Source organism: Balaenoptera ricei, chromosome 5 (genome assembly GCF_028023285.1).
Source record: "Balaenoptera ricei isolate mBalRic1 chromosome 5, mBalRic1.hap2, whole genome shotgun sequence".
In the NCBI taxonomy this organism is placed as follows: domain Eukaryota; kingdom Metazoa; phylum Chordata; class Mammalia; order Artiodactyla; family Balaenopteridae; genus Balaenoptera; species Balaenoptera ricei.
The window spans coordinates 122,944,593-122,969,958 of NC_082643.1; the positions used below are offsets into that span (position 1 = coordinate 122,944,593).

Below are 25,366 nucleotides of genomic sequence, written 5' to 3' on the forward strand. Positions count from 1 at the left end.
AGCCCTCGTCTATTCTTAATAGACTGAAAACCTTTGTCTGAAAGCTGAAGTGCTCCTACTAGAATATTACTATTAGAGGCATGTATTCTCTAAATAATGTGTTTGTAATTACCTTTCAGAATCTTCTGACTGATTGGTGAGCATGACTAGTTTCTCTTCGTGTTTCTTGTTTTTATTTAAGAGTCGTCCACATGGAAACTAAAAGGAAAAAATATAAAGGACATGAGACTTGGCCGTATCTCAAGGGAAGATAACTATGTCAGTCAATGGAGGAGAAACCACTTGTTAAATGCATTTTTCCCAAAAGCCATGTTTTTATTCTCATGTCTTGTTTTCAGCGCTGACAGTTACGAGAAGACAGACCATGAACTTGCCTTCTGTCTAGTTTCAATCAAAGGTAAAATACTGGGTGTAAACATTAAGGACCCAGTCTTCCAGTTAAGGAAGAGTCTCATGACAGGGAGAAATTGTCCAGGAGCAAGTGAAGAAAGCTGGACGTTCCAACGCACGAGTCATAAACTGTTAATGCTGTCAGACTGACATGTTTGTAGTTCAATTAGCCACAGTCCAGGAATGAGTTTTCCAGGAGTGCCTAACGACCCAGTGACACCAAGAGCTTTCTTCTCAGAATCTCATTCATTCCAGCTTTTTCTCCACTAGGAGTTAGTGATTATTTCCATGATTTTCAGGATAACAAGGGAACTGGTAATGTGATCATTAAAAAAGGAGGAAATTTTAAAAGGTGTGTAAGAATATTTTTCATTTCCCAATTTTTTTTCCTATTTAATATTAATTGCAACTTAAGCACCAAACTGTGGTCCAACATTACACAGACATCATAGTCCCTCATGGGGATTATAGTAGATTCTTGAGTTTGAAGCATTTGAAGACGTGTGTATGTTTTAAAAGCCAATTCCTGCAGGCACTTAACACATTTGAAATACATCTGGAAACCACTAATTGCTGTGATCCCATTAGAAAAGTTAGGCTGTTCAAGTCTGTGGGAAACATGAAGCCAGTTTGTTTGAGTTTTATGAGTTTCTATTTAATAGTAACAACAACAACAAAAAGTTTGTTTGTTAAATTGCTCCAAGAAGGATTTGTTTTAGCTATTGGCAAGCTGTCTTTACATAGTGTAGGAGGGTGGCTTTTTTATTTTGTTTTCTTTTCAGCTTGTGACAGCTGTTTAAAAGTCATCCATTACCACCATAGTAGCCAGTTGCCAGATGAAAGCAAATGCCTTTCAGGACTGTTGTAGGAATTAGACCACCAACTAGTACGACTATCTTTTAGTTATATAAATTTGCAAAATTGCCCAGTTTCTTCATGTGGCACTCTGGAAATACCATACAATTCTGCAGATGCTTTGAAAAGGCATGCAAGTGAGGTAATACCTGACAAAGCATGACTTGCAATTAAGTGTGCACTCTGTAATTTCTGGAAGATGAGGTTTTTAAAACAATTCATTTATAAAATAAAATTGCAGTAAGTTTTAAAAAATATCTTCAATGGTTTCATTATTCCTAAAATTACTTTTTAAAAAATGTTAATTTCCTAGAAGAGCTGAAATGACACATGGAGTCCTGGATTATTAGAGAATCATAGAATTTGAGACCTTGGAGAATACTGAGAATTATGACATCATCATTTTACAAAAGAGGAAACAGAAGCCCATAGAGGACAAATGATTTGACTAATTAATGCCTCATCTAGGATTAGATGTCTAGCCATTTGACCCCTAGTCCATGACTTTCTATTGTTGTTCCACAATTGAACGTTATACAGGTGAAATTTCAAGTCTGAAATAAGATGAGATCTAATGCTAAAATATTTAAAAAGTAATATATGAAATGTTTACATTATAAATGAAACCTCATAAAAACATATTTCTTAGGCAAGGACATTGTATTATTTGAACTCTGGTGGTAAAAAATCCCCGAAAACAGCATGTGGAAAGGGAAATATCCAAACTTAAAATGTTATAGTTTATACCACAATGAAAAAATAAAAACAACAAACAAACCTACCAAATGTTATAGTTTAAAATTCACAGATAATACCTCCGAGGCACTAGAAACAGATGAAATAGGTATTGTCTCAAAGGTGTACTTTACTGAACATTGTAATTCCTTCTAAAGAGCCTTTTCATAGGCTGGAATTTTACACTTGTTATTCCTCTACCCAGGAAGTCGAAATATCAACTGATGATAATCAGAAAAGTCAATATCACGGGAATAATCATAATTTCCAATAGTTTATACATTTCTGTTAATGGGGGCTGTCTTTCCATCAGAAGAGAAACAAAGGAGACAATCAGAAAAAGACACTCAGCAATTAAAGGGCTTCTCTTTCAAGCGAAAGCAAACAAATCAAGCCAACCTTGAAGACACAGGGCCTTTCTCAATGTCAGTGCCTCACTTTTTTTTTAGTTGTAGAGAAAATGAACCACTTTAGGAGTCTCATAAGACTTAGTAAACATGTGTGTGCCTCTCTGCACTTTATCTCTACTAACTGTAAGTCAGGGTGACGTTAAACCATAAGATAAAGAATTCTACTGAAGTTCTTGCTCCTTTAATTTTTCACAGAATCAGCCTGGAAGGGAGGTAATGGACTTCCTGAAATTTAATTGGCTAGTGTGGAGACATGAAACAGGCAGGAGCAAAGCACCTGCTACACCAAACCAGGAGACACTGTGGTCAGAACCCCCAATTCTATAGCAGCACATCGCAGCCTACTGCAGCTTGATTGAGGTTCATTCATTTCTTGTAAAATGTGTAATTCAAGCATTTTTGCTTTGCTAAACATTTAAAATGGTTGAGGCAGATCCCAAATGGGACAACCAAGTCAGATATAGAACAGGGTGAACTTTCATTAAAACGAAGAGTATCTGAATATCAAATAGTAGAAAGATAAAGGAAAGATAGGGTACCTGACCCCTCTTAACCTTTGCCCATTCAAGGTGAATTTCTCAGTTTATCCTGAAGTACTTGCAATATAAACTAGTCTAGTTTGTACTGCTGATTATGGTGTCTGCCTGCTCTACTCTTATTTCTATTAACTTCTAGGTAGACGTCAACAGATCTTTCTCTCATGTCTGTGATATTGGTCTCTACCCTGCAGGGTCATCCGAGAAGCCATTATTTCTCCCAGATATGTTCGCTATGTGGTCCACGAGCCACTGAACCTTTGTACCCTATCATCCTTGATAAGAAGTGTGACCGTAATGTGACTGCTCTCTGCCAACAAAGCTCCTGTGAATTAAGTACTGACATCTCTCTTCTGAAATCACTTCTAGAATTCATGGCACATTCTTTTCAAGATTTTTGGAAAAGACCTAAGTTATCAGGTTAAAGTTCAGGAAATAAGGTGAAGACAGTAAAGCTAAGTAATATCAGTGGTTTAAAATATAGGGTGAAAAATAGAGCTGTCTTCCTTCCCTCCTTTGTAAACTTTTAAAATATGTTTTCTTTGTATGGATAGAAGCAGAGTAGCATAGTGATTAAGAGCAGGCTGGGAAGCAAGACTGCCCAAGTAGAGTCCCGGCCCCTCTGGTGACCCATTGAGAGATTACAGTCTTCCTGTGTCTCTGTTTCCTCTCTGGTAAGATGGGGATAATAATAGTACCTGCCTCATTAGGGCTGTAATGAGGCTTAAATATGTTGATATATGTAAAATTTATACAGTAGTGCTTGGCCTGTAGTTAGTGTGCTCTACTTGTTTACGGGTGTCATTTTGACAGAGTCTGAGGAGGAAGGAGGTAAATAACTGATCATTTCATCACCTTGACTCATGGTGGGTAGGAGGAGCTCATACTGGGAGAGCTTGGTGTATGGGGGTTGGTGTAGATGATATCTTTTAAGGTTCCTTTTGACTCTAAAATTCTCTGCTTCTAAGATTCTGAGGAAAGAAAGAGGTGCTTGCTTTCAAAGAATTCACATCCTATTGAGAGTGTAGGATGCTAAGCCTTAGAGACTCAAATCCAGGTGTTTCTTATTTTCATATCTCCAGGATCCTACCTGGTACTTATCTCACAGTGAGGGCCAAATATTTTAACAGTAGAATTAAGAAGGATACCTAACTGTATAAAAGGAGAGATGTGAAAATGAAAAATAACTGATACTGACAATTAAGCGTTTGAGGATTATAGGACCTAACTATGGCCAACAGCAGTTGCTCTGATGTTTTTAATGGATTATTTACATTGTTTTATTTTTACCTTTTATATCAAGGAAATTTGACAACAAGAGGGCTTAAAATTTTGCTTAAGTTGTTTTATACTTTTGTTTTCCTGCGGGAAGACTAGTATAAACCACATTTAATGTCTGGGAACCAAAAGATTTACAATTAAAGACCACGGAAGTTAGAGTACCTAACTGGCTGACAGCGTCCTCTCAGCTAAAAGCGAACACATTTCTTTGTTTCCATTGTTTGGTTACTCTCTTCTTCCTCTTCTTCTCCCCCACCAGTTCCTCCTCTTTTTAAGGAGTTTCTCACTGCTCCAGAAGCGGCTGTTGCTTTCTGTTTAACTTAACCAAAAGATGTCCTGGATTCTTGGATGGATTTCAGTACATCAGTGAAGATCATAAACTCTTTGATTGTTTAAGCAGAAGTTTACACAATCCACAGTTCCAAAATAACCCAACTTTAGAGGATAAACTTACTTTTGGAAGTAAACCAAGTTTTATGAGCTTTTTGCCATTTGTGGTGACAAGTTTTTAATACACTTGGATTTTTAAAGTCAGGTTCAAGGACTAGGGTGTGAGCATTACCAGTCATGGTCAACTGTGCAGAAATGGTTTTTACAGACCTTGAAAATATCACATTAAAAATGGCCAAAGAATTCTCCTACAATTGTATAACATTGTTATGTTGGTCAAGTCTATGCTATAGCATTGGAATGTGTCAAAATAAATGAGCAATCAAAGGCATGAAAGTTTTACTTAAAACAGAAAGAAGGCTGTCAGCTGAGGCTGACAAGTGATTTTTATCTATATAAAATGCTCTGCCCTCTGGGGCATACGATTTAGAACTCATAATACTTACCCGGAAAATCTGTTTCATTCCAGAGTCTACCTTAACTAAATTCAAAATCAAATGCTAACCAGGTCCAATAGATTTAGGATGAAATGTCCTAGGTAAGTACTAAACCATTATGAAAATTATTATCCTTATATCTAAATATATATGATAAATAATAAAGATTTTATAATATGCTGAAGACATACATACTTATACCCTCAAACTTACATACATGAAATCACTGATATTGATTTTTAAAGAAATGATATATTGGTGTCTAACACACAAATGCTTTCTTATCATCACATAAGAGACCTACAAGTAGTCAGTTGATCAAAAAATTGGTTAAAACTGGGACTCATGAAGAATAACACATTACTATCATAATAAGTTATTGTAACTTAAAATACACAAGTGCACCTCAGTCGCCAAGCCCTCTTTTCCCAGCAGGAATCAACTGATGGTGTTCCACGTAGGCTTTCTGGCCCACAGCAAATCCTCCATGAATTCTAGTTTTAGTTTTGTTTACAAGGGCATTAGACTTGTAAGACATTTACAAAGCTGTCTGAAAATAGAATGCTTTTCGATGTTTATATTTTTCCAGTCTTTTAAATTTGCCTCACCCAGATCCAATTTAAATTTGGCAACTCACCTGTGTTGGATGTTTCCAAGGTACTCACATTAGCTTGTACAGAACAATTCTTTTACCTTTTTTGTACTCATGAAACATCAGCTTATACAGATTTTATTTAAATTATGTAATTGCCAAAAAATTAAAATTGTCACGCATAACTTGGGGGAAAAAATAAGACTGACCCTTGGTAAACGTACCACTTAACTTTTGGAGGCAGAAATAAGAGAATGTCCTTAGCTGGGAGTATTTGGCGTGCCTTGAGTGCCAGTTTACAGAGAGAATAGACAGAATGGTTAATGCATGCTGAGCTGGTTAAGTGGAGTTTGGAAAAAGAGCAGTGGTTTCAGTCAGGAGTGGGAAAGTGCCTGCAGGGTATCAGGAAGCTAAGATAAATTGGCCACATTAGGTGGTGGTAGGGCCTGTGGAGAACAAGTAAATGAATGTCCTGCCTCAAGGCTTTCAAATTCAATTTTTTTTAAAAAAAAGCAAAGTGAACAAACAAAAAACAATGCTCTTAAAAAATATTTCTGTTGACTTTCAGCAACTATCAAGTCTATTTTTCATAGCCGTTTGTAACTTCCAAAGCATGAGCTTATTTGTTGCCAATATGTAGATAATCATGCATAAGTTTTGAGATCCTTGTGATTATTAGTAAGAAAGAAATATGAAAAACGGCACTAGATTAGAAACTAGAAGTTCTTTCGTTTTTATTAGTTTTTTCTGGTCCCAATTCCTAAATTAACTAGATGTAAAATTTTAAGCATTTTAATTATTTTCTCTAGATTTCAGCCCTCTTCGGCAGAATCAAGGCCTGATTGGATTATCTCTAATGTCCCTTGAATTGTAAAATTCCATGATGATGATTGCCAAATATTTACTGTCAGCACTGGGGATGACGACCAGGATCACTACTGGGTCAACCCTTATGGTGGGAAGGAGACACGGGTGCTATTGTTCTCTGTGTCTGATTCTCCTTAAGTGACTTAAGAATTAAGTGACTTGTACAAAACTCAAGAACAAATTGGGGAGATAAAGGGCCAAACTTTTCTTTATGCTTAATGTTCTGTTACATTGGCTGGTAAGAAATAACTTCAAGTATTGTATAGCTTCTTTCCAATGCTTGCAAACCACTGACAATACCATTCCTTTTTACCTGGACCACTAAAGTAGCATCCTAACTGGTCTGCCTCTTCCTGGTGTTGGCTCCCTTCAATTGGCTCTCCACATGGTAGACATAGTGTTCTTTTCAAAACACATGTTTGATCTTGTCATCTCCCCTCTCTCCACCCCCCAAATAAACCACCTTCATGGTTTTCCATTACAGTGACCAAAGTCCTTATCATAACTAAAGGGCTCTGCTTGTCTCAAACCAGTCACTATTGGATATAGGAAGTGATGGTTCTTTGCTGTGTGGCAACTCTTCTGGTATTGACATCACCAGCCTCCAGTCATTATGATAACTGAAAATGCTCCCCTCTCTCACCCACTGACCCACAAGCACCTTCCAACCACTTTTCTTATCACCCATTAGCCTTTTTGTCAGTTCCTTGAAGGTACCACGCTCCCTTCTGCTGTAACCTTTGAAGCTGCTCCGGCTTAGATTGCTCTTCCCCTGAAAGTAAATCTTTCCTGACTTATCTTGTACAAATTCCTTTAATATCCATTCTTACAACTGTATGCATCTCCCCTTTGTAGCGTTTATCATAATTGTAATTTCACTATTTTAGTGTGTGAGTATTTGCTTAAGGCCTTTCTTCGCCACCAGACTGTAAATTCTGTGATTTTTACATCTGTTTTGCTCACAGCTGAATCCCCGGTACCTGGTGCAGTGTCTGTAATATGCTAAATGTGCCACACATGTTGAATGAATGAATTGAAGGATGTTAATTATGCCAGCAGTAAGTTGTACATGGAACTTTAACATTTTTAATACAAAATCTTAATAAGGTTTCCTAATAATACCTTAGTTTAGTCTAAATCACTCTTTAAACCTGTTTGTATGTTCAAGAAGTTTTATCCCCAGAGCTCCCTATCAAAATAATTTTATAGTCAAAAAAATTAAAAAAGAAAAAGGAATTCACTTAGCCTAGAAACAGGGTTAAATTCCACTGAAATATTTCAGATAATTTCTATGATAAATAAGGCAAATGCACAGGGTTTTTTAAGAATACGATAATGCCACTCAAAAAAAAGTAAGCATTTGTTCTAGGTTTTCATTCATTTATTTTCTCTGGCAAAAAAAAGATCCCTATATCTAAACAGGTACTTAAGGCCCTTTGAGTACAGTTGTGGAAGAAATTGGAAGAGAGAAAAATTACACATCACTCTCATTTACAGTAATGGCTCAAGGGAGATCGAGAATAGGAAAGAGATTTTTGGCTACACATTGTTTGGCTAAACCAAAAGAAAGAGATACCTAAAAGAAGAGCTGTGTTTTTTTTTTTTTCCATTTCATATTTCTGAGAAAGTTGCCCAATCAGGGGACTTTCATCATCTATTTCCTTCTAAGAAGTCTTTTTGTTTTATAGCAATAGAGTAAAATTCTTTACCACCACAGATACTCTATTGTTCAAGCACTTCAGGGCACCTGCACTACCTCTTTATGAAAAACTAACATTTGGGGACTGAAATTGGAAAAGTTCCTGAATCAGGAGTCAAGAGACCAAGATTCTGTTACCAGGGCTGTCACTAAACTTGCTCGTCCCTGGATAAGTTGTTTATCATCATCTCACAGATTTGAAGTGATTGGACATTATAATGGCTAAGAGCTTTTCCAACACTTAGGTGCTGTGAAATTGGTCATCCTAGCGTTATATATATTGCAATATCTCTTGTGACACAATGTCTTAGAGGCTTACTGAAATATGACCAGTGGCCAATTCTTACCTCATAGAGAGGGTCTTGTTGTCCATAGCATGGCCTTTCATTCTGCAGCAAGACAAGCATGTGCTTGCTCTGGGCCTTTATCCAGCTCTATCTGGGGAATTAGTCTCTTTCTGTGGATTTCTATTGAAGGACTCCCCTGAGGTCCCCCAATTTAGAAATTCACCTTTCTTAACATGCATATTACAAAGAATGATTGGATTAAGTAAGTGTCAAAAGATGTGAGTCCCAATCTATCTCTTATACTCAACAAGCTTTGTGACTTTTGGCAAATTGAACTCTCAGAGCCCCAATATCCTCATCTGTGAAGTAACAATAATGCTTCCTATCTTCAAAGGGAAAAACATAAAGATTAAACACAAGAGGTTGCATTTGAAAGCACTGCCAGTTTGCCTGCACTACAAGGAGATTTGCCCAGAGTTGTCTGGTGAATAGTAAGTTCTAAATAACTATTGCAGAATTTAAATACTGTTTAACATTCAAAACTCATTGGAAAACCTATAGAGAAAGTGATTTTTATGGGACATGAATATTTTATGTATGTTATTATTCATGGATGTTGAATGTTTTGTTGATAGTCATGAAACTGGGAGATTAAGGAGGTGTTGTTTTATGGGAATATACTTCAGATGGGTGTATTCTGACCTGCACCAAATTTTTAGCAATAGAAGCCATGTCCGAGTCTGTGTACTTTCAAAATGATAATAATATGTTATTATTATTATTATTATAAGTACTTAACATTACTTACCATGTTATTATTATGTTATTATTATAGTAATATAAGATTATTATTATTAACATCAAGGACTTGTGATAAATCTAAATATCCGTGACTACATAGAAATTACCTTGGAATTTTAACATCCAGGTGATTGTCACCAGATTAACAAACATACACATATATAAAGAACTATGCCATCTCAATACAACTCAAAGGAAAATAAATGACTGTTTAGTATAATAAAAATGAATAGTTAATGAGCTCAGCCCTGAGATTTTAATAAATGCTTTCTGTTGGTAAGGAAAAGTTGAGATGAGACCTGACCTCCGGACACTGGATTTCAGATACAGAATCCATCCTTTTGCTTTTACATGTGAAATTCAAGATCCTTCCAGACTAATTACATAGTCTCTGCTTTAGTCTTATCTAACGTTAATGTTTACAGTTTTATTTTTTGATATTTTTTCTTATTTTTAAAAAAGCAACAGAATAGGGCTTCCCTGGTGGCTCAGTGGTTGAGAGTCTGCCTGCCAATGCAGGAGGGGACACGGGTTCGAGCCCTGGTCTGGGAAGATCCCACATGCCGCGGAGCAACTGGGCCCGTGAGCCACAACTACTGAGCCTGCGCGTCTGGAGCCTGTGCTCCGCAACAAGAGAGGCCGCGATAGTGAGAGGCTCGCGCACCGCGATGAAGAGTGGCCCCTGCTTGCCGCAACTAGAGAAAGCCCTCGCACAGAAACGAAGACCCAACACAGCCAATAAATAAATAAATAAATAAATAAATATTTTAAAAAATGAAAAAAAAAAAAGCAACAGTATAATCTCTAATTAGAAATTTATCTTATTTTTTGACACACATTTAGGTAGGATTAAATTTGTCTACATGAAACACTTTAAGGTTGAGAATCTTCCTACTCACTTTTTGCAACTATAAATCAAATTTGATTGTTTTGATACTGTTCCAATGTTTTATGTTCCTCTCTACAAGAAAAATTCAAAGAGGAAGCACATTTTCCTATTGTTCAGGCTGAAAAGCTTTTTGCTTATTTTAATATCTACAGTTGTTTTGCCTTTTGTAGTTAAAAAAAATGTAAGCTTTCTTCCCAGAACACTTTTGAACAGCTTCTCCTAGTAAAGAGTTTGTGAAAAGTGATAACATATTCTTCAAAACTGAAGGAAAAAAGGTGAATATGGCAACCTACTGAAGAATGTACTGATATACCTTGTAAGCATGCAATCTGTCATCTGGACATAATCTATCAATATTTATTCACATCAAAAGGAAACATTTCAAACGAAGACCCAGCACAGTCAAAAATAAAATAAATAAATAAATAAATAAAATTTTAAAAAAAAAGGAAACATTTCACCATCTTGTAATTAAAGATGTATTTTAAAGCTGTGAAAGGAGTAATTTACTTTTGAATGTATTTTATGAATTATGCCACTTAATATATTTCTTCTCTCAGCTTAGCAAAAGTATAGAATAATTAACTTTGATTACTTACCATAATAATCTATTAACTGTGTACTAACTGCCCCACTGTGACTCTTTCTCTGTCATCCACAGTTTTTTACATTCTTAGATCAATCAAGGGATCCATTTGTTGGGACTGTGCTTTGCAGCCACTAGAATAATTTTCACCCATATGTTGTTTTTATTTTAAAACCCTGGGGATATTTCATCTTGGCAGTGTTTTCAAATAAAATTGATTGTTTACTCATGCTCTGTGCAATTTCAGTAGAAAGACATTTTAAAAATTCTCTCATCTTTCTTAAAGACTCGAGGACATATGTGTGTAAAATATGTTTCTTTTATTTTAAATCCTTCTTCCTTCATGAAAACAATGTTTGAAATATCTAAACTGTCACAACTCCAAACAGATGGGAGAACAACTGTGCCTAACAGGTTTTCCTCTGAGACCTCTTCATTATCTGATCTTAATGAGGAAGCGAAGTTTACAAAGTGATAGCTACAGCACTTAAGCATAAAACATTAGAGAGCAATTTTTAAAAGTTAACAGTTAAAACAAGGCCTAAGGTTTTATTCTCTGCAGGAAGTATTCAGTCGACAAAGAACTTGGTAAGCATCTTCATTCCCCCCTCCCCCTACCCCCTCACTATCTAGGTAAAGATGCTTAACCCCAGTGGAAGAAGATGGTCAAGGAGTAAGGGACCTTGATTGATGAAGCATATAGTATGGTGCCTGTCTCTTCTGTTGTTCCACAGGCCCCTCTAACACCTGTGTTTCAGGTTCCTTTAACTGCAGGAATTGAGTTTAATACTACATTTCCCATGTTTAAGAATGATTATTTCTTCCTCATTCATGCCTCATTTATCTCATTAAAACTGGGAAATTGTACAGTGACTGCAAATTTCAATGGAATAATTATACTGGAAGCCAATGATGTACTAATTAAAATGTAGACTTAGTGGAGAGCGAGGGAAGCCAGTGGAGAGGGAGACAGAGAGAGGGAGAGAGAGACAGAAAGACAGGAAAGAGACAGAGAGAGACAAAGATACAGAGTGAAAAGGAAAGGAGAAAATGAGAGGATTTGTTTCCCGTTATTTTCTGGATTTTAAAAATATATTACAATTCCAATTGAAAAATAAAATTAGCCTCAAAAATTTGAGGAGAACATTTCTGAAAATTGTCTGTGTTAACATTGACCCATTCTACAGATACTTGCTTGTCACCCATCATGTTAAGGCCTTGTGCTGTGGGAGCAGGTCCTTGGATGCTTTGCCATTTAAAAAGGGGCTTTCAGAGTTTCTGCAACAGGGCATTGCCTGAGATTCCCAAGAATAATGAAGCCCCTTAGTATTTCACAACAGAACATTTTTTGGCTAAGCCAGAAACTTAATGTTGCTAGATTAATGAAAAAAATCATCACTGTGCTCACAGCCAACTGGTCTCCCTTTGTCCACCGCTGGCTTTTAAAATGAACCTTCCTTGGTTGTCAATCTGATTGCTTACAGTTAAATTGCACCTAGGGAAGTTTATTTTCCAATCTCCTTTGGAAGATTTGACAATTTAAATAAATTAACCCAGTGACTTCATATTTAGAAATACATTCTTTTAGAACGTTTTATGCTTCCCATCAACATGATTCTATAATACCATGAAGAATACAATGAAGGTTATCCACTACAGGGACACACATTGCCTGGATCCTTGCACGGCTCATTGCTTAATCAAGATTGTTGAACCCTGCAATATTGCCTAAGAGGACAATCATAGTAAAATTATTCATATGAGTGCTTCGATTTGGTTATTATTTACAGAATTGTTAGAAATAGTAAATAGGATAACATCACATAGTTAAATGTGTCATTTCAAAATCTCTTATCTGACACGGACAAAGGGGCTAACTGGTGAAAGCTATAAAAATTTTAAAGGAGAACATCACACATTATTACATTTTATACATTCTATCTCATTTCCCACCTGGAATACACAAAACCGGATCTTAATCGCTAATATTACCAAATTCAAAAACCAATCACACATGCCGTTTTAATATGAAAACTCTAGGCATTTTAAAAAGAAATTAAGTTACGGCAAACTCTGGTAAGTAAGCGAAATGAAAGTAAAGGCAGGAGGATACGTTACTCACCATGCTCTATACTGAAAGTTCCTCTCAGATCTAGGTAAGTGTACTACAAGGTCTAATAAAGACGTGGAGAGGTTGTCTTTATGACAGCCTTTGAATCAAACAGTAACTAAGTGGTTGAAGTAGAAACATATATTTTGAAAGGTTAATCCCCCCATGCACAGGGAAACCCCTTTTTCTTAAGAAAGTCACTCTGCCACCAAGAGGCTACTAATATTCACCTCTTGGATACAAATACAACCTACAGATAAAAGATTCACAACCTATGTGAAAATACCACAGAGGATTCCCTCTTAGTCTCTATGCTGTAATGGAAACAAGAAAACAATATACCTCTTCAGGCACTTGGAGGTACTACAGGAAATCCACCTGCCCACTTAATGGAAAAGTTATATCAGCTTAATAGGGCCACAACACATAAACATAAATGTAAAATTAGTATAATTTACTGTAAGGACCACGTAGGTCACACACTCATTTCTAGGAATGTTCCTCTGTTTCATCTTCCTATTTCTTTCCCTGAGAGAGCTAGCAGCCAGGTTAACATTTAAACACTCATTCTTTAAAGTAATTTAGAAATAAGCCCACTCCCTTTTTAAAAAGGAGTTGCTGAGTGTTTCCTTAGAGGGGAAATTGTACTTATGGCCTCTATATTGCTTCACTGGCATTATAGGATAGGAATCATGTATATTTTTCTCATTATACGAGAAGATAGTCCATAGAATTTTTAGCAGGGGCAAACCTCTCTAAAGTAATAAAAAAAATTTTTACAAGTTCAGAAATGAAATCATTGTGGATGAAGAACCCAATAGGAATCATTAGGGGTTATTTACACCATTTGATTATATTGGAGTGTTAATTTTTCTGGTAGACATGGTGAGAGTAAACTGCCAACAGCATGTGGGCAATACGCTGGAGAAGACAGACTGTATTGGAGTTTGACTGTTTGGTACATTTCAGCTCTTATCACAACAGGCATTGTACTTCAGAAAAATAGACTGACACCGTGAGAAGATTTCACTTCTACAATTCCACTTCCACAAACACATTTTGGAAAGTAAGTGGATTCCAAAGAGAACTTCAACATTATCTTTTTATGACAAAAATGTTATAAATATCAATACTGAGTGGTGAAATCATGACTGTTTGTTATATTTTTTTCACTTTATTTCTGTATTTTCAAAAATTTTCCACAAGAAGAAAAGCCTATAATGCAATGTAGTTTGCACATACAATCAACCTAAAAAAAATCTAAACAGAAACTAGGAAGTAAACAATGTCTTTAATCTGAGTTATTAAAGTAAACATATTTGACATTGAAATACCAGTACTGTTGCTTTAAGGTCTCCTAAAATCTTTTGAACATGTCTTCTAAAAGGTCTTTTGAGTTAACACAAAATGACATTTACCCTGTCAGTTTCTTTCCATATGAGAAGAATAATTACTTAATGTTTCACAAGGATATGCCATTTTAGTGTGATGTCAAAAGAGCAAGGAGACATTTATCAGCCAACAGCATAAGGTGGAAAGTCAAGTCATTCTTATAGATTGGAAGCTTTAGATCTAACTGATATTTTCCTTTTCTGAAATTTCTATAAAAATTACAGAGTGCTATACAAATGCACCACGTAATTGCTGCTATTAAAACTTTGAAGAGTTCCCAGAGTGTCTCAGGACCAATCTAGTAATGATCCCATAAATTAAAGTGTTGGACAGAGCATAGACATTTCTTTCAGAGTTTATTGACGATTAAGCAAGAAGATTATTTCCATTAAAAACTATGGGAAGAACAGGGGGATGGTCAATGGAAAATGGAACAAGACATGATTTTCATTTACCTCATGAAATGTTGGAGAAGGGAGAGTCTTTAAAACTCAAGAACAGATCTTCTTATCTCTACCGCCCATCATTCTGACTGTAAAAGGGAAGCTGGACTCTCTCTAGAACACCGTCATGAAATAAAGGCATTACTGGTCCGTAAAGCACTGCATTGCTTCTAGTACACATCTAAGCCACGTAACATCAACGGCAAGCAAAAGCTGACTATCGACCAAATGGTTTTTACTGTTCACAAAAGAGCATTTTGTTTAGTGATTTACCTTCAGGGAAAAATAAGGAAATGAGTTGAAAAAAATTTAATGAAACGTGAAGACTAATACCTAAAGTGACTGATCCAAAATTAGTTTCACATGGCTTGAGGGTACAAGTGTCTGAGGGAAAAGGGGGAAAACGGAGAAAACGAGACTGGTAAAGTATAAGACAAGGCCACTGAGAGTTGAGTTTGGGAAAAAGAAAGTCATATTCAGTATTTCTTCCTTTGTCTGGAAGTAATATTAAGAGTATTAAAGAGGCTAAGGTAAGGAAGTTTCCCAGCTTTAGGCTTGGGAAAGGGCAAATCCAACCTGTCCCTAAAGATGAGCTAAATGTGTCGCTCGGTAACCAGGCTCCCATGGACCTCAGCTGCGCCTCGTGAGCAGGCAGTCCGCAGGCATCCTGAGGAAGGCAGGCAAAGTGCTTCCACATGCTTCCTTTCTGGCATGATTCCAGGCCCTCTCCTCTCCCTCTCTACCCCTAACTCAGGCTCTTTTTCCTCCCAGCCTCTCAACATCCCAGATTCCGAATCATGAGTAAGAGTGGAGGTTGAATGGAGACGATCATGTAGGTACCACAGTTGAGAAATTCACTTTCAAAGGCTTCATCATCATAAGGTTTTTAAAAGAAATATGGTAAAATGAACCTAGCAATGTTTGTCCCATTAAAATACAGGGTCCTCAGGAGTTGTTCAAACTAGATTCCGTCTGTTGGGTGACAGCTTCCTGAAGATAAGACACATTTGATAATCCTCCAGAGTCCTTCAAGAGGGAGGCCATGACCTCTTGCCAAATTTTGGTCCTCATTATTTCCATGAGAGATTCAAACTAGAGGGTGTATTTCCATGAAAACTTCAGGACATCACCTGTAATATTACTTCAAGGACGGAGATAGTTGTGCCAGGAGCCTCATCTGGATGGCTAGCCAACCAGAAGAGTAATATTGCGACTTCTGCTCTACTGTCTCCTAGCCTAGTTTATGAAGAATAAACCTTAGTATTAATTTGGGCTTTCTACTTCATAAAAAAAAAGGCATTTTTTTCTCTCAGATTCAAACTCCAGTAACAACCAGGAGTAGAGCTGATTTCACTATTTGATAAAATTTCACCTGGATGAAAATTGACATAGAGAACAGATAATTTTTGTCATCATTTTGCAAAACTGAATACCCCTTCATAAAAATCTGGGAACAGTTGTACTCAAGGTATAATGGTTAAATTTGACTTTTTTGTCCATTCTTTTTTTTCCCAATGGAAAAAAATTTTAAGGAATTGAGTAGTTCTACACATTTTCACTGAGTTCTTCCTCATTACTGTGTGTGTGTTTGTGTGTGCGCGTGCGTGCATGCTTTTAAAAAAAAAACTCCAGTGTATATAACAAAGGGCTAAATAGCATATAATGTAAACCATTGAAATATCACTTTTTCCTTACTAGATCTGATTTTTTTTCTGAAAAATTCTACCATAAAAGAGGATATATCAGGCAAAGAGTTGGGAGGGAGAAGGGGCAAAAATCTTATTTCTAAAGAGAATGAGAGAATGGATATGAATCATGGCTGTAGATAAATCAGAAATGCAGCTGTTTGGGACCAAAGTCTAGTTATTACTGTATGCCAGGCCCAGAGACATGGTGATCTTTAAAAGGCCACCCCAGGTGTTGACAGTGTAGAGACATCCCAGGAGAAATCTTTGACACTCAACCTCTTAGACTTTTATCTTCACCACAACTGTATTCCTTCCTGTTTTCAATATGAATGAATATATTTTCTCATCCAAATTTAGGGACCATACCTGTTTTCAACATTAAATTTGCTTTTGATCATTCCTATCTTACAGGAATTACCACCCAAAGAGCATTAACTTAGAAGTCAGGCATTTTGGACCAAATTTTATAAGACCAACACTGAATAATTTATACATTCTCCATCTGTGCCAAAACTGAGTTTGGGTATTAGAAGGCCTACACATCCTACTTGAAGAGACATATTTCTTACAGCATTTTCTTGTTTTCAGTTGAAAATCTAAAAGAGAAAAATAACTTCTGATCTTAAGCTGTGATTTCTACCTTCTATGACCCTCATTTACAGCCAATGATCTTCGTGTGATCTTCAGATCTTAACTCCAAATCTACAGCATTGCGGGGTTTGCACACTTGGGAATAGACAGGAACTTTAAAACTGTAGGAACAGTTACTAAAATGATTAGCTTTAAGGATATTTTAAGGAAAAGCCATTTACTGTGCTAAAGTTTGGGAGGGGTCCTCAGTGTTTTATCGCAAAGGACTCAGAAGGTTACATAACAAATGTAAAACTTTACCTCCAACACTTTGAAACTCACAAGATAATTTTGAAGCTTGTATTGGAAATAATTTTGTACACCAAGGAGCAAAATGCTGAGATCTGTTTATAGAAGTTTAGTTTAAACCAATGCATTATTCTCCCATGGCATTCATTCTAACAACCTCACTACAAATCAGACTCATTTAACCCTTGGAGATTTCAGTTCCTTTTCCTAAAAATGAGACTGGGACAGATGATGCCTGAAAATCTCTTCCAGGTCAAAGATTCTATAATTTGGTAACACCCTAAATAGCAAACAACACATTTCCATTTTGATTGGCTTTATGCTTTTTAAGTTCCCTTATATAGTTGAGAAAAAAAAAAATCACAAAAATTTTACTCTCACATTGTTCTACCACGTGTCGACTCTGAGTGGATTCTACTCATGGAATTATATTAACTCTTTCAGCTCTTAAACCAAAGTATTAAAGACTTAGAAGAGTTGGACTCCCGGCACAATTAATAGTTGTATACTTGAATGCCGAATTTACTACCAAGGAGTAACTAGGCCTTAGGAAAAACTGTTCTCATCATGTCCTTCATTGTTCTGTAAAAATGTTTGACAGTAAGGGAAAGTACTTCACTCTGAAGGAAATTTTCTCTATTTTACAAAGATGCTAGTGTTCTGGAAAGTCAAGAGTAAACAAGGACCCAAAATAATAAATATTTTTCCTTTAATTTTTTAATTACAAAGGTCAAACATAGGACTTATGCAAAGTTTAAGAGTATACAACTATATTAAGGAAAGAGAAAAAATGGAGAAAGAACTTCTGATATAAGGCTGTGATTTCGAAAGACAACACCATTTTCAGATAATTTGGTGCACCAAATTATCATTATTATTATTATTATTATTTGGTTTTTTCTTCTTCATACACATAATAATTGGTATCATTATTGAGCATAATATTTTGTTACTGGATGAAGCTAACAAGTATTACTAGCGACAATAATATTTTTTGATTGGATGAAACTAGGAATATCTCTTGCAGTTTAATAAGTTATAGTTTCCTCTTTATATACTAAAATGGAGAGAGAGAGAATTAAAAAATTATAAACTGAAGTGATTTTCATGTCATTCTCTCTGTGGTTTTTAAAATTGTGTATAAATGAGCCATGTAATATAAAGAATAAACACATATGGACAGAGACCATTGCTGAAATTAAGCCAAGTTTATAAGAAAAGTTAGCTTGCATAACTTAATAACTTATGATTATTGTGTTGCATGATACTTAAATATAAATGGAAGCAATTTACATTTATGAGTTTGATGATAATAATCGAAAATAATGACTAGCAATAATTTCTGATCGTCTATTATGTACCAGTTGCTTTACAAACATTACCTCCTTGCTACTTAAAGTGAGGTCTTTGGACCAGCAAAACACTTGTAAGAAAGTGTAATAAAGGCAGAATCTCAGGCCCCAACCCAAACTTACTGAATCAAAATCTGCATTTTAACAAGATCTCCAGGTAGCTATAAGAGGGGATCTCATTAAAGAACACTAAAGTCTGAGAAGCACTGCATTATCTCATTTTTTCTTTTTAGTAACTAGCAAATAAGGTGTCACTAGCCCCCTATTATCCATGAGGAAAAGGAAGCTCAGAGAAGCAGAGGTAATATTCAAAATATTTGACACCTGATTCAACACGGCATCAGCCAATAAGAGAGGAGAACGGAACAAGAGTAGGTGCAGGTATCCAATTCAACCCTGCCGAGAACCGAAGGACCCATCTAAGTCACCTTACCTCAGCCGGTAATTAGCATAGCTAAGATTCAGACCCTGGTTTATGAGTGGCAGAAACATATTTTTCACACTATCCTACAGAGTGATTTTATGACTGTTACACAAATAAATCAAGAATTTCTAAGGTCAGTTGGGGTGAGAAGTAGATTCAAAGCTAAATGTAAAAGCCTTCGCTGTTTCTGGTTTTTTCTCTACCCATTCACTTCTCCATTTCCATCCCTCTGCCCTACCAGAATTTAGTTGAATTCATGGACACCCAGCTGAGGTGGCAGAGAATTACTTGCTGCGGGGGAAAACTTCCACACGTACTGTGAGCAGAGGGTCAAATGTGAAGTGTCCTGTGTGAGTGTGGTAATAGTTTAAAAGCAAAAAGAGACACAACAGCTGAAAGACTCACAGGTGGAGGACTGGGGCGTTTTATAACCCATCCTCCAAAATGTACAAATTTTGTCTCTGTGACTGCTCTTCTCACCATAAGTGATCATGGAGTTTTTCTGGTGACGCCCAAATGACATCTATGTCACCCTCTGTTCCAAGAAGTCCAGACTCCTTTTGTTCCTCACCGTCCTTCTATTCACAGGCCAGCAGGAACCGTCATCTCCTTCTTCCCTGGTCAGTGTCACTGCACTTCCCCTGCCTTTGCCAGGCTCTGCTGGGGAAGTGTCTGCATGATTTCTTTTTTTTATTCCTAGGGTTGTGACCACAAGTAATGGGAAAAGGAATATTTGTTTCTCTGGAAAGTATCATCTCACAGTTACAAGCAAAGTCAGAGGTATGTCCAAACCCCAGTGTTGGAAGCATCTAGGGAGTAGTCATTTTTTCTTTTAAACTTTTTATTGATGTATTAATATATAGAAATGGTGCATGTATCACGAGTATACAGCTTGATGAATTTTTAAAACCTGAATATACCTGTGTAACCAACACCCAGTTCAAGAAACAGAACCTTACCAAGGAGGCAGCCTTTTAGCTGCCCATTCATGGCAGGGTTTGTGAATTGCAGCCCTCCTGTTTGTGACCCATCTCAGGCTGATGAAGTCAACTTTGTAAATGTAGCCACAGTCTGAGGTCCAGGCTGACAGGAAGGTGGGGGCTTGGACAGTAAGTTGTGGTTGGGATGTCTGCTGATTAGAATAGGGGAACCTGATTATTTCCACCACCAGGTTCTTGTTTGTTGGGCCTGACTTCAGAAGCTGTGGTGTTATTTGCAGCCCTCAAAGTCCACTGCATTTTCTGGGATTGACTCTCCCTCCTCTATGTTGCTCCTGGAGAGCCACAGAAGACTCATCTCTTTATACTTCATCTTAGGGTGGGAATATCAAGATTCTTCAGCCGTCGTTAGCCATAAGTATATTCCACTTGGACCTTTCTTCTCCTTTGTCAAACATCTTCCTGTCACTTCTCCCAGTTGATCGGTTGCGGTTTGCCGACTGAAAAAAAAATGCACAGCCTAAAAGTTGAGAATCATGTTTTATTTGGCAAACTTACTGAGGACTTAGGCCCGGGAGAGAACCTCTCGGAGAGCTCTGAGGGACTGCTCCGAAGAGGTGAGGGAGGAGCCAGGATATACAGGAGTTTTTGCAACAAAAACCAGGCAGAACATCAAAAGATTACTGTTAATTGAAAAAAAATCCGGATATCTCAAGTTAATGAATTTAGCACTTTTCGATGTACGGGAAGATGCAAGAGTCTGGGCTCATTGAAATCATTCCTTTGATATGCACCTTAGCTGTCTAGGGCCAGTGTCCTGTTTTTTCTATCCTGAATCCCCTCAGGGTGCACAGTTGGGGGGTAGCTGCAGTGGCTGATCGCTAGATGGCCCCCACATCCTTTGTTTACTGACATGGCAGGCGACATGCTTTGACCACAGGTTGCCTTCCAGTTGGAATGGGAAGCCGAAGCCATGAGAATCCTTGTCACCGTACTCTGAATCACTTGTTCTTGGGAAGTGAGGTCATTCTACATGGTCTGTGTGTCTCTGAGATCATGAACCATCCCAGAAACCTCTCTTTTGCCTGCTGTTTTTTTTCAGCCTCTGAGACTTCCATCCTGTCTTGTGTCACTGGTATAGTTTACAAGACTCCGTCTTCTCCTTAGGGTCTCAGAGATGCATGCTCTTTGTGAATTTGTCCAGTTTATGGTGAAATACCTTATGCCCATAATTCAAAGCTTGCTTGATTACAAGTCACACAGTAATAGCCACCTGCATAAAGAATCTGCGATCAATTAGTGAAGCAGAGCAATTAAGTCTGCAATAATCCAAGCAAGAAGGATACCCACTTAGCTATTTGTCATTTCTCAGGAAACTCAGTGCTTCATGGATGTTGGGTGAAAACTGATGACAGCTTCACAACTTCACGAGAGAGATATTGAGTTTTCCTTAAGTTATTGAAGCAACACAATATCATGTAAGTTTGATTCTCTACCTGAAGTAGCCAGTGTCGAACCGTGTGTTCACCCCCATATTGCAATTCAGATTTCAATGACATTTCCTCATTGTTTCACTGGTAACCTGGTAGGGTTCTAAAAAAAGAGAGCAGAAGCAAACACGCTCAGAAATGATGCAACTTGGCTTCCTACACATTAAGTCAGCAAAGCAAGCTACAAGGCCAGCCCAGATTCAGGCAGCAGAGAAATAGACTCTACCCTAGTGCTGGTAGAAGCAATGCGACTTTTTAGTTTCTCCCAACAAGAGGAGAGACGTGTATCCCAGATGCCCCCCCCATCTCCTGCTTAGTTAATTGCCAGCAACCCCCCAAAGCGTAATTGCCTTGCTTGACCAGCTGCTGCCTGCAAACATATATGAGTCCCATTGAGACAAGAACTGCCTGTCTGAGCCCAGGCCAAACTGACAGTCCACAGAATTGTGAGCTAAATAACTAGTTGTTTTATCACTCAGTTTTAGAGTGATATGCTACACAGCAAATACTAAGTGATAGACTGCCCTATGAGACACTAAAAAATGTACAATAACCATCAAACATTAAAATTTAATTCTGGTTTTATTTTTGTCTTTTGAAAAACATTAAAGGGTATCTCACAGCCCACAGCACCACTTCTGAGAAAAATAAACAAGACAGCACAATCTCCTATCCCTCGTTCTATAATCCATCAAGCAGATCTGGAGCCCTTCTTGCCTCATTCTGAAACCACTCCTCAAAATGCTGTCGAACGCCCTGCCCACCCACGCTTCTCACTTCCTGTCTCTCGAAAAGGCACGCTTGGCCGCCCCTGTGAGGGAGTGATTCCGGGGACCTGCCCCCGCCTGCTCAGAGGCAGCTAGAGGATCCAACAGCTGTCTGCCCTCTTGTCCTTGCTCGCTCACAAAGACATCTGTGGCCGTGCTTCTTGGAAAAGCTGGGCTCTTTTCTCACTCTGATGGCTTTTCTTACAAAGAACCTCCTAAAAAATCTTCCAAAAAAAAAAAGAAAAATCCCCACATCTCCACTTGTTGCCTAAGCAAATTCTACTGGGGGTGATAAGTAGAAGCAGCCTGGGAGTGTGAAACTCATTCACATCTTCAGATGGGGGCTGTCTCTACTCTCTACTGGACATATTGCCAAAGTCATCCCTCAAGAATGTACCCAGGCTAAGGGCTTGAATGGGGCAAAAAAAAAAAAAAAAAAAAAAGTGAGGTGAGGCTTTGGGCAAATTTACAAGTAGAAGACAACTTTTTAAAATAAATATACATAATGTCATCAAATGGGCAAGTAGCTCCAAAACAAGTGGCAATCAGAAAGCAACTGTTTTAGTAGTTGCTAGAACTTTAATGGAAATACCTCAGCATAGATTCAGCTTCAGCTGACAGCACTGTTAGACAGTATTAGTACTACCAGGCAGTACTGGTACTGCTAGAGTGCTGTATGGGTAAGTTGTGGGCATAAGGGGCTTTCTGTGGGAGGCTGGGAGGTCTGACTTGCCAGTTAGTACAAAAACTCAGTCAAACCAATGAATCAGGATATTAAGTTGCTGGAGGAATTCAGGAGTGAGAACCAAGAAATAAACAAGCCAAAGTATTCAGATAAGGAGCTGGGTCAGAGTCAGTTGTCACGTCTTGGAATCAGCCATGAGGATCAGGAGTAAGAAAAATTATTGTACCCAGAACCCCTTGAGATGAGATAGTAAAATTTCTTACTTGGTTCTTTTCTTCCTAAAACGGGTCTGTATCTATGAGTGGAAAGTTGTACAGAGCTAAACAGTATGCTACTGCCCACTGTTAGGAAAACCCCAGGGCGAGAGTAAGGTGAGGCTTTAAGCTTGCTGGGTATGAACAGCAGGTGGAAAAGGTCAAAGGCCCCAAATGAAATCATCCAATTCCCAGGGCTTTTCTTTGGGTCCACGTCATCACAGTCATGAAATAGACGTGTTGGAGGTTAAAGGTTTTATCCTGGACTGAAAATTCTTTTTGACTCCTCATTTTAATGGTTATAGCTAGACAGCAAAACTAAGCTGGCCAAAAATGAAGAGGAATCAAGGTAAACATGAATGTAGCAGTTACAATAGAGTTGAAAGTATTTGGAAGGGATCAATGAAATAACTGTTTACTTATAAGAAATTATATGTGAATGAAACGAGAATCACAGTCTATCTCTGACCTGGAGAAATTCTCTCAGTATGATTTCATCCATTTGCCATTTGTTAGTAATCTTGACAAATGAAACGATGACTTGAGATCATGCATGTGTGTGGTTGAACAAAAGCACTAAATTGTATTGGGTCAGAGTCTGGAAAGTTTAGTAAAACATAGCTTCCAGGGGAAGGTCATTCTAGGTAGGGCAGATTATAGTGTTAGCGTATGGACACTGCTCTTTAGACAGGATTGCTGGTTGGCTGGTGATGCCTGTACACTCTGGAAGCTCTGTTTGAAAGATGCTCTTCTACTGTTAGTCTGAGAATTTGGGATTATGAAGTCAAGTTCAGTTATACTTAGAGGGTAGAACCAAAATATGTTGTTTAGGAATATTTGTACATCGGTAGTAATCATCTTTATACCCTGACTGGGGAAGAAGTGTGCTATCTTGGTCCTACATTAATCACCTTGAAGATAGTATCATGTTGTTAGGATAGAGATTTCTGCAATAGAATCTCATAAAGGCATTCCATTTTCTCAGCTCAGGCTTTAACTTGAGTACACACTTCGTAAATTCTACAGGAATTGTTGTCACTATAATTGCTGCTTAGTGCTTGCAGAATCTTGAAGGTAACAGTGCTATGACTTGGAGATGAAGCTGGTGCATCAAAGAATTTGAGAGAGCAGAGGAAACGAAGTGATGCGCCACTGAAATGGCTGTATTTTCAGAGTAGTCGTATAATCTACATGACAATGCAAAGAATTATACCATCTGCAGTGAGTTTAATTATGTCAAATGAGCACAACTACAAATTGTCACTTGTATTTTTGAGGAGGTGAGAACGTGCATTCTTGCCTGTCTCACTGATGAGTAACTTGCCTGGATCTTACTGCTTGACTCCTGGTGGAGACCCACTATTTCTTGCTCATCTCTGGCCTCTGTTCTCTCCAGTGGTGACCATCCTCTTGTGGAGTTCACGCACCATATCCTCAGCCCTGGTCTTTGGGTCCCCAGGGTCTGGCTTTAGGCTCTACAGCATACACATCACTTTCCACGTCTCTGCAAGATAGCAGTGTAACTTCTAACTTCTGACATATTCACCTTCATAGTCCAAGCCAGCAGATGAGTGACTGAGTGACTGCAGGTCAAGTCTTCTGGAATCTGAAAACCTGAGATCTTTATCCTGGAGGGTATGTGATATGGTTCCCTTGGGCTCTCAGATATAACTGGGTGGATAATTTGAACTAATTTCTGGAAATTTGGTCAAAGAAACTTGTGCCAAAATTGTGGATAAAGAGGAAGTACCTTCTTACCTCCTCAGGTTGTGGTGATAGGCGTTGAGACCCGGGAAGTAAGCATTGCACTCAGTTTAACTGCCCCATATTAATGAGGAGCGGAAGGGCTCCTTGAATGACGGAGAGGCATGGCCTCATGATCATTTCAGAGCTCTAGGGAAGCTACGGGTGCATGTAGTCATCTCCATCTGCTAGATTTTCGATGCCCACCAGAGACATTTTCTGGTGGTGGTAGGATTGTAAAAATAACAGAAAGTTGTGAAAATATAATGTTCTACTGTGACTTCTGTTTTATTTTTTATTTCATTTACCTTTCTATGTGTGTGTACACATACACAAAATACATATAAAGCCATAGATACTTACACATATAAATACATTTACACAAAACACACAAAATACGGAAGTTTGAGATTGTTCGGTTTTTGATAGAATAAAAGTTAATTAAC

The 25,366-nt window shown here is 37.7% G+C and overlaps 1 protein-coding gene across 1 annotated transcript in view; it reads right to left on the bottom strand.

Annotated features, from left to right (window-relative positions):
- TNIP3 (TNFAIP3 interacting protein 3) overlaps positions 1–9,211 on the bottom strand; it is a 101,467-nt gene extending 92,256 nt beyond the window's left edge. Inside the window, exons 1-2 of the mRNA XM_059923851.1 lie at positions 9,182–9,211; positions 113–198 (exon numbers count right to left, since the gene is read on the bottom strand). Coding sequence (XP_059779834.1) covers positions 113–198; positions 9,182–9,211 — 116 coding nt within the window. The remainder of the gene's footprint in view (positions 1–112; positions 199–9,181) is intronic.
- Between the last annotated feature and the right edge of the window lie 16,155 nt (positions 9,212–25,366).